General features: G+C 34.1%; 2 protein-coding genes across 3 annotated transcripts; both read left to right on the forward strand.

Moving 5' to 3' along the window:
- The first annotated feature begins 2,130 nt into the window (after positions 1 to 2,130).
- LOC149054054 (uncharacterized) lies at positions 2,131 to 5,556 on the forward strand. Its single transcript, XM_089230660.1, has 5 exons — positions 2,131 to 2,287; positions 2,358 to 2,591; positions 3,072 to 5,315; positions 5,373 to 5,487; positions 5,553 to 5,556. The coding sequence occupies exons 1-5, from the start codon at positions 2,131 to 2,133 to the stop codon at positions 5,554 to 5,556; spliced, it is 2,754 nt and encodes a 917-aa protein (XP_089086786.1).
- LOC149054055 (uncharacterized) lies at positions 5,403 to 7,304 on the forward strand. Of its 2 annotated transcripts, none has more exons than XM_089230684.1 (7): positions 5,403 to 5,483; positions 5,553 to 5,863; positions 5,926 to 6,058; positions 6,112 to 6,288; positions 6,348 to 6,452; positions 6,513 to 7,035; positions 7,097 to 7,304. In XM_089230684.1, exons 2-7 carry the CDS (start codon positions 5,576 to 5,578, stop codon positions 7,191 to 7,193), a joined length of 1,323 nt encoding a protein of 440 aa, XP_089086810.1. In that variant the 5' UTR covers positions 5,403 to 5,483; positions 5,553 to 5,575; the 3' UTR covers positions 7,194 to 7,304. The 2 variants fall into 2 exon arrangements, with proteins under 2 accessions (XP_089086810.1, XP_089086811.1); XM_089230685.1 differs by having other exon boundaries at positions 6,513 to 7,028.
- Positions 7,305 to 8,777: the final 1,473 nt, after the last annotated feature.

An 8,777-nucleotide genomic window follows, 5' to 3' on the forward strand; every position in this document is an offset into this window, starting at 1 on the left:
AATTATGAAATACAGGTGATGAATCCGCTAAATATCGTCCTAAGTCATTTCTACTAAACTAATCATACTTTTTATATTTTTAACGTTAAGTTCACATTATTTTACATCTAAAACACGTCTTTACAATACATTTGGGTGAATATAAAAGGTCCTAAAAAAATTTTGAAATACAGGTGATGAATCCGCTAAATATCGTCTTAAGTCATTTCTATTAAACTAATCATACTTTTTATATTTTTAACGTTAAGTTCACATTATTTTACATCTAAAACTCGTATTTACAATACATTTGGGTGAATAAAAAAATAGAAAAAAAATTTGGGAAAAAATTGGGTAAAAAATGGTGATAATTCCGCTAAATATCGTTTAAAGTCATTTGTATTGAACTAATCATACTTTTTATATTTTTATCGTTACGTTCACATAATTTTACATCTAAAACACGTCTTTATAAAACATTTGGGTGAATATAAAAGGTCGTAAAAAAATTTTGAAATACAGGTGATGAATCCGCTAAATATCGTCCTAAGTCATTTCTATTAAACTAATCATACTTTTTATATTTTTAACGTTAAGTTCACATTATTTTAAAATCTAAAACACGTATTTACAATACATGTGGGTGAATACAAAAAATAGAAAAAAAATTTGGGAAAAAATTGGGTAAAAAATGGTGATAATTCCGCTAAATATCGTTTAAAGTCATTTGTATTGAACTAATCATACTTTTTATATTTTTATCGTTAAGTTCAATTTATTTTACATCTAAAACACGTATTTACAATACATTTGGGTGAATACAAAAAATGGAAAAAAAATTTGGGAAAAAATTGGGTAAAAAATGGTGATAATTCCGCTAAATATCGTTAGTAGTATGATTTGGTATGTTCAGAAGGCTGATCCTTGCTGATCCTTGCTGCCCCGCTGATCCTTGCTGATCCTTGCTGCCCCGCTGATCCTTGCTGATCCTTGCTGATCCTTGCTGCCCCGCTGATCCTTGCTGATCCTTGCTGATCCTTGCTGATCCTTGCTGCCCCGCTGATCCTTGCTGATCCTTGCTGCCCCGCTGATCCCCGCATCCGCATCTCTGCATCCCCGCATCCGCTCATCCTAGTCTTTACTCATCCTCGCCCTCGCCGCCGCCCGATCACGCACGTACGCGACGTATATTTACCCCACCCCACCTCATACACCACCTGAACCCGTCTACTCATCACGTGACCGATACATATTTTGTATATTTACCCCTCCACCTGAACCCGTCTACTCATCACGCGACTGATATATATTTTGTGTATTAACCCCCACCTCCCCACCACCATCCGATCCGTTATGTGAGCAACATATATTATTTAATATTATTATCAATATTATCAGTTATCAATTACACATTTTTCCTGTAGATTCTTAGATATTATATTTAACAACAACAAATTAAAATACCTATTAGTGAAAATGTATAAGTCGCGAGTGAACTCTTGTCCCTTAGATACTAAACGCGACAACAACAATTTTTAAAAACATATATTTGGGAATAACATATTAATAAATGATATACATAACAAAATCTGTACCTTCCCACAAAATTTTATCATACTTAAAAAAACAACCGTCTAATAAACAATCTAAAAAATACATATTAGTGAAAATGTATAAGTCGCGAGTAAACTCTCGTCCTTTAGATACTATACTTAACAACAACAACAAATTAATATATATTAGTGAATAACACAATAATAACTGATATACATAATGATATTTGTACCTTCCCACGAAATTGTATCATACCTCTTATTGAATAACACATTAATAACCAATAATTTAATTTGCTTATTAGTGAATAACAGATATTCATAATGATATCAGAATCCATTAAGAAATGGTATCAGACCTTAAAAAAATCTCAAGATACTGTATCGGGCAATGATTTAGAATCAGTGTGTTCTAGACATCACCTGTACCTACAACGTTTTATAATATTCGCTCTATGTTTTTAAAGTCTCCAAACAATTATTTTACCGTTTACATTTGTCTGCTATTATTTTACATTTACCGCTAAGTGTTTTTTTTCACAGTGTTTAATTTTAAACATTATATTATATTTTTCGTTTATTCCTTTACTAACTTAATATGTTTAACTGCGATCAGTGTCCGTCGGTGTTCGTGCGTAAATCCAGTTTAATCGCGCATCAAAAAAAACATGTGGGTCTACGGTTCTCGTGTACTTTTTGCCCATCGTCATTCTCTTATAAAACCGGTCTCAACAAACATATAAAGAAGTTTCATCGTATGTATTAATAAAATATTATTTTTCTATTCAATATTCATTTATATCTAATATATTTATTTTTCATAAGGTATCGTCAACGTATCCGCTCGTCAATCCGCTCAACCGATTGATACACCGATTGTTAGACCGAGCGTTATACAGTACGCGCCACCAGCTATTGCACCTCAGGGTAGTATCCAGATTGCACCTCGAATTTTCGTTCCCGATACACCAGCTAGTGGTTCGAATACATCGACTGACATTTTTCTATCTGACGATGATATTTGTGAGGCAGCTATGAACGAATATGAAAATGAAGAAGGTTAGTTTTATTTTATAGATGAAATATAATTTTTAAAGATTCGTATAAATCATAAATTTCATTTTATTTATTTTACAATATAAAGTTTCATTTTAAACTTATCAAGTGGTTTGTGAAGTGATCAATGGTATAATAGTTGGAGTATTCCGGCATTGTATCGATCAATTCACTCGTCGCATCCTATGGTATAATAGTTGGAATACTCCAACTATTATACCAGTTGTCAGATCGTTTGATAGATTTAATTTTTTCAACGCGTGATTTTATTCTATGATATTTATTTTATCAGCTTAATTAATTTCTAAGTTAAATTAATTTTAAAAATTATAAGTCAATACATTTTATTTTTCAGTCGTGATTTTAAAAAGATATATATTATTTTATAAGCTGTATAGATTTTATTTCTCAGTCGCAGGTTCATTAGATTTTTATTAGATTTATTTATTAGATATTGATATTAGGTATTTTTTATTTTTAAAGATTCTTACACCGTTGCCGTTAACGGGAAACGTGTTTCGACTGCTAACACCACCTCAGCTGCTAGAGCAAAAAAGACGCGTATGGAAATGGTGAAGGCCCCCGGATTCGTGGAAATTTCGTCGTCTGCGAGCCGTAAAATCGTGTGGTACTATGCTAAAAATATGGATAATACAATGATTTACTCAGACTTTCTTCGACCCCTCATGCCTGAACTAATAAATTTATTAAAAACCTCCGTACAAAAACATTCTATTAAATTCAACCTTAAACTCGAGGCGACATACAACCGGCCCAACGTCCCCAATTCGTCGGAGAACCGGGCGTTCAAGACAGTGGCAGTAGAAATTTACCCTGACAGCGATTTTAGAACGATTGTAGAGAGAGCGTACATGAAGTTGGTTCAGGAGAAAGACGATTACATCGGGAGAGGAAGCGGTTTCGTCCTAGAGTCGATAGACGGACTATTAGTAGGGGTGTATAAATATATGCCAATGGTTGGATCATCGTACATACAATTACCGGAATATATCGATAGGAAACGGGGGACAATAAATCCGCAAAATGTAGATCAGGAGTGTTTCAAGTGGGCAATTTTAGCGAGACATGTTACGGGGCCGTCGGCATTTCGTGTGGAGGGGGATAAATATAGTCAGCATGAGGGCAAGTACAATTTTAACGGTATTTCGTTCCCTACACCTATGTCTGATATAAATAAATTCGAAAAAAATAATATCAACGTGTCCGTAAATGTTTACGGGCTAGAGAAAAAGTTTCAACCACCTATGAAATTCCCTACATACAATGTGTACCCGCTGCGTGTAAAAGATGAGGAGAAACCAGACCATTTTGACTTGTTGTTGGTGACGGACGGCGACAACTCTCACTACGTGTATATATCGAATTTTTCCAGGCTGGTCCGCGCTCAGAAAACCAGACACACTAGGAGTGTCATTTTTTGTAAAAGGTGTTTTACGAGTTTTGACAACCGAAATTTAAAATACAAATTGAGTGGGCAGGCCGCGTTGAATCAGCATAAACTAATTTGCGGAGAGCATAAACCTATTTTACCGGAAATGCCGAAGGAGGGTGAATGTGTAGAGTTTAAGGCGTGGAAGAAGACACAGCGACACCCGATTGTTATTTACGCTGATTTTGAATCATTGCTGGTGAAGACGGAGGAAAAGAGGGGCGATAGAACCACAGTTATACAGAAACATGAAGCTATGAGCTACGGGTTTTTGGTGAAGGCAAGCGACGACGTGCCGGCGGAATTATTGGCGGAGTACGAGATACCGGCGGGGCCGGTAATCTATAGAGGTAGCGAAGACAGGACGGACGTGGCGAAACATTTTATGGAGTCGATTGTTGATGTGGCCCTGAAAATCGAAAATCTGATGAAGACGAATATTCCGATAAAAATGACTGAGGGTGAAGAAAAAACACACCAAGAGTGTATAGAGTGTAACTTATGCAAATGTAGTTTAACCGGGGGCGATAAGGTTAGAGATCACGATCATCTGACGGGCAAATTTAGGCAGACCTTGTGCTCTAGGTGTAACTTAGAGTTACAACAGCCTAAATTTGTCCCCGTTTTTTTCCATAACCTTTCCAACTATGACGCCCATTTAATAGTAACGGAACTTGGGTATGATACACAGACTATCAACGTTATACCGAACAGTGAGGAGAAATATATATCTTTCTCGAAATATATAAGTAGTACCTTCACTGTTCGGTTTATCGACACGTTCCGATTTATGGCGTCGAGTTTATCGTCCCTGGCTGAAAATTTAGTTACACCCGAACATGAGAACTTCCGTGAGACAGCCAAACATTTTGTCGCCGGAGATATGCCGCTCGTGACTCGTAAGGGGGTGTACCCGTACGAGTACACGGATAGTTGGGAGCGGCTGGAGGAGACAAGACTACCGAGTAAGAGGGATTTTTACAGTACATTGACGGAGACTGGGATTAAGGAGAAGGAGTTTGACCACGTGAAGGAGGTCTGGGACCACTTCGGCTGTACGACGTTGGGGAAGTACAGCGATCTATATCTTAAAATCGACGTGTTGTTGTTGGCAGACGTTTTCGAGAACTTCCGCGACGTGTGCATGAGGGCGTATAACCTGGACGCCGCCCATTATTTCACCGCCCCAGGCTTAAGTTTCGATGCGATGCTTAAGTTTACAAAGAAAAAGTTGGAGTTGTTGTCAGAGTACGACATGTTATTAATGTTTGAGAATGGTCAGTATATTATTTTTTTAAAAATTAATATATAATAATCTTATATATTTGTTATAGGTATACGTGGAGGATTGGTGCAGGCGAGCAAGCGATATGCGACGGCGAACAATGTAAAGACCCCGGGGTATGACGAAACGAAGGAGAAATCGTGGATAATATATCAGGACTGTGAGTATATTTTTTTTCAAAACTTGTTAATTTTTTTTCTTACTTAATAATATTTTTTAAATTTTATAGGTAACAACTTGTACGGATGGGCTATGTCGCAGTACATGCCGTACGGTGGGTTCAACTGGGTTGAACCTACATTGAATGGATTGAACGATTTGGATGACACCTCCCCCATAGGACGAGTGTATGAGGTGGACGTGTCGTACCCAAGACACTTGCATAACGGACATAACGACCTGCCTTTCCTCCCGCAAAACAGCGTGCCTCGAGGCTCGAAGGTTAGGAAGTTGATGGCGACATTTGAGAAAAAGGAGAATTACATCATACATTATAGGAACTTACAGCAGGCCATTAAGAATGGTTTGATAGTTGAAAAAGTAAATATTTGTATTTTATATGGTTTTAAACAGATTTTTAACATTTCTCTTATTTTTTATAGGTGCACAGAGTTATTCAGTTTAACCAGTCAGATTGGCTGGCTAAATATATAGAGTTGAACACCGAGATGAGGAAGAAGGCTAAGAACGATTTTGAGAAAGACTTTTTTAAGCTGATGAACAATGCTGTATTTGGTATGTTACTTTATACTATTTATTATATTTTTATTAATATTTTATTTTTACAGGTAAAACAATGCAGTCTAAAAGGAAAGAGATGAAGATGGAGTTGGTGTCGTGTGAGAGGAGATTACAGAAACTCATTAATAAGAGTACGTTTAAACACTGTATTACTTATAATGAGAATCTTAACGCCGTAGCGCTTGAAAATAAAATTATTAAATTTGACAAGCCTATATATATTGGTAAATATATTTTATATAATATACAATAATACATTTATTAACACATTTATTTTTTACAGGATTCGCTGTACTAGATATTTCAAAAACAATGATGTATGAGTACCATTATGATGTTATACAGAGGCATTATGGAGACAGGATTAAACTAATGTATACTGATACAGGTAAATATTATATTAAAACTATACTCATGTATATAATATATTAATATCATTCTTTTTCAGATTCACTGATTTACCATGTCTATACTGATGACTTTTATGCAGACTTGGCGGCCAACCATAACTTGTTGGACCGGATGGACACCGCTAACCTGCCCAGTGACCATCCGTGTTATGTGGCGGAAAGAAAGAAGATCCCGGGGTTCTTTTCCGATGAGGTGGATGCTAATGCTATTACAGAGTTTTGTGCGTTGAGGGCAAAGTCCTACGCTTTTAATGTATATGCAGGAGAAGAGGATGCGGTGAGAGATAAGAACGATAAGGATAAAGTTGGTGGTGAAAAGATCAAAGCGAAGGGGATAAGAGGTCATGTGGTTAAAAACCACATGACTCTTGAGGATCATAGAAAGTGTCTGTTTGATGAAGAAGGAGTGGAATTATATACAGAGAATGTTTCAATACGGTCATTCAATCATCAGCTCATGACGATAAAGACTAAAAAATTAACATATAACAGCTACGATGACAAGAGGGTGGTGTTAGAAGATAAAATAAATACACTAGCACATGGACACTATAGTATAGAGCAAGTTATTATAAAATATATATTTAAATTATTTTACTAACATTTTCTCTTAATTTTACAGAGAAGATGACATATGGTCAGAACTTGAGGAAGATGGAGGGGGCTGGAACGAGGAAGAGAAAGGATTAATGAGAGGCCTTCTACATTACATAACCTGATTTTATATATTGTATATTTTTTTTCTGTTAATTAGTTTTATTGTAAATATTAATATATAGTTTGTTATATATATTGTAAATATTATCATGTTATATAATTATACTTGAGATAGATTAATGTATATATTTTTGTAAACGCATCACATAAAATTGAAATTATTGCAAATAATATATATATGTTTTATTAGTTTTAAGTTAGAATAGTATATTTCATGTATTTATTTTTGTAAACGCAACACATAAAATTGAAATTATTGTAAATACTGTGTAACAGTATGTTTTTAAGTTAGATTAGGGTATAAACTTTTAGTTTTTCATGTTTATAATGTATAATTGACAGATATTTAAGTTTTTTCATGTTTATAATGTATAATTGATAGATATTTAAGTTTTTTCATGTTTATAATGTATAATTGGTAGATATTTAAGTTTTTTCATGTTTATAATGTATAATTGTTAGATATTTAAGTTTTTTCATGTTTATAATCATGTTTTTCTGTTTCAGGTATAGATGGAAGCCAATATTAGTATAATTAAAAAACCTTGTAAATGCTAACATATGTTAACATATAAATTAAAAAAACAATGTTAAAATATAATTATGTTTATTAAATAAAATGTATACAACATAATTTTTAAGAATTATTTATAAACCATTTTCTTATAGCAAATACTTTATAGAATGTACATTGTTTAGGATTAAATTCCATATGAAAAATACAACAAGGTAGAGTTTCATCGTCACATATTTGGTCCAAACGTGGGCATCCAAGGTCTTCGATGTTGATGAGTGCGACTTGAGGTATAAATTCCATAAGAAGTTGTTTTTTCTGTTCACCTTTGACATAAATGCATGTGAACTTTAATGAATTCAATATTCTACTTAGTTCTTCATACTCAACATCACCATATTCTATAGATAGTTTGTGATAGTTACGTTCCAACCACTTGTTAGTTTTTCGACTCTTATTGTCCTGCATAGTTTTTGAATTTTTAAAAATCCAGTGTTGAGTTGCCCATGTTTCCGTGTCGATTATAGATAATTCTTTAATAAAATATTTATTGCCTGCTCCAAGAACGCATTGCATGTCTGCGATAGCCGACGACATAATTATAGATATATATAAAAATGACTTGTAGTATTTATAACAAGGTCTGTGGACTACCAAACACGTTGATGTATACAGCTCGACTGACATTATATTCCAATATCTCATATATTTAAAACCAACTAATTGTTTATTATAATTGTATTATATATTGTATATTATTAAGTTTTATTAATATTTTTTCTTTCGATGATCTCCAAACGTGAATTTAAATCTGAAATATATGCCCCATGATTCGGTAGTGAATTTTCATCAAATATCCCAGTTATTCGATTTATTTCAGATTTTAATTGACTCAAGTCTCCTCCGAAGATACCTATCGCTGTGCTGGTGGCAGCATAGTTGTTAAATAGCTCTGACATACGATTTTCGCAATTTAATAAAGACTTATTACTTGTTTGTATATTATTTTCCATCGAATGTATTTTTAAATTTAGATCAACAATATTACTTTTCAAAGTATCAATTTCTTTCT

This window comes from Diuraphis noxia, unplaced genomic scaffold, assembly GCF_037042655.1.
Source record: "Diuraphis noxia isolate RWA-SAM2 unplaced genomic scaffold, SU_Dnox_SAM2 contig0012, whole genome shotgun sequence".
In the NCBI taxonomy this organism is placed as follows: domain Eukaryota; kingdom Metazoa; phylum Arthropoda; class Insecta; order Hemiptera; family Aphididae; genus Diuraphis; species Diuraphis noxia.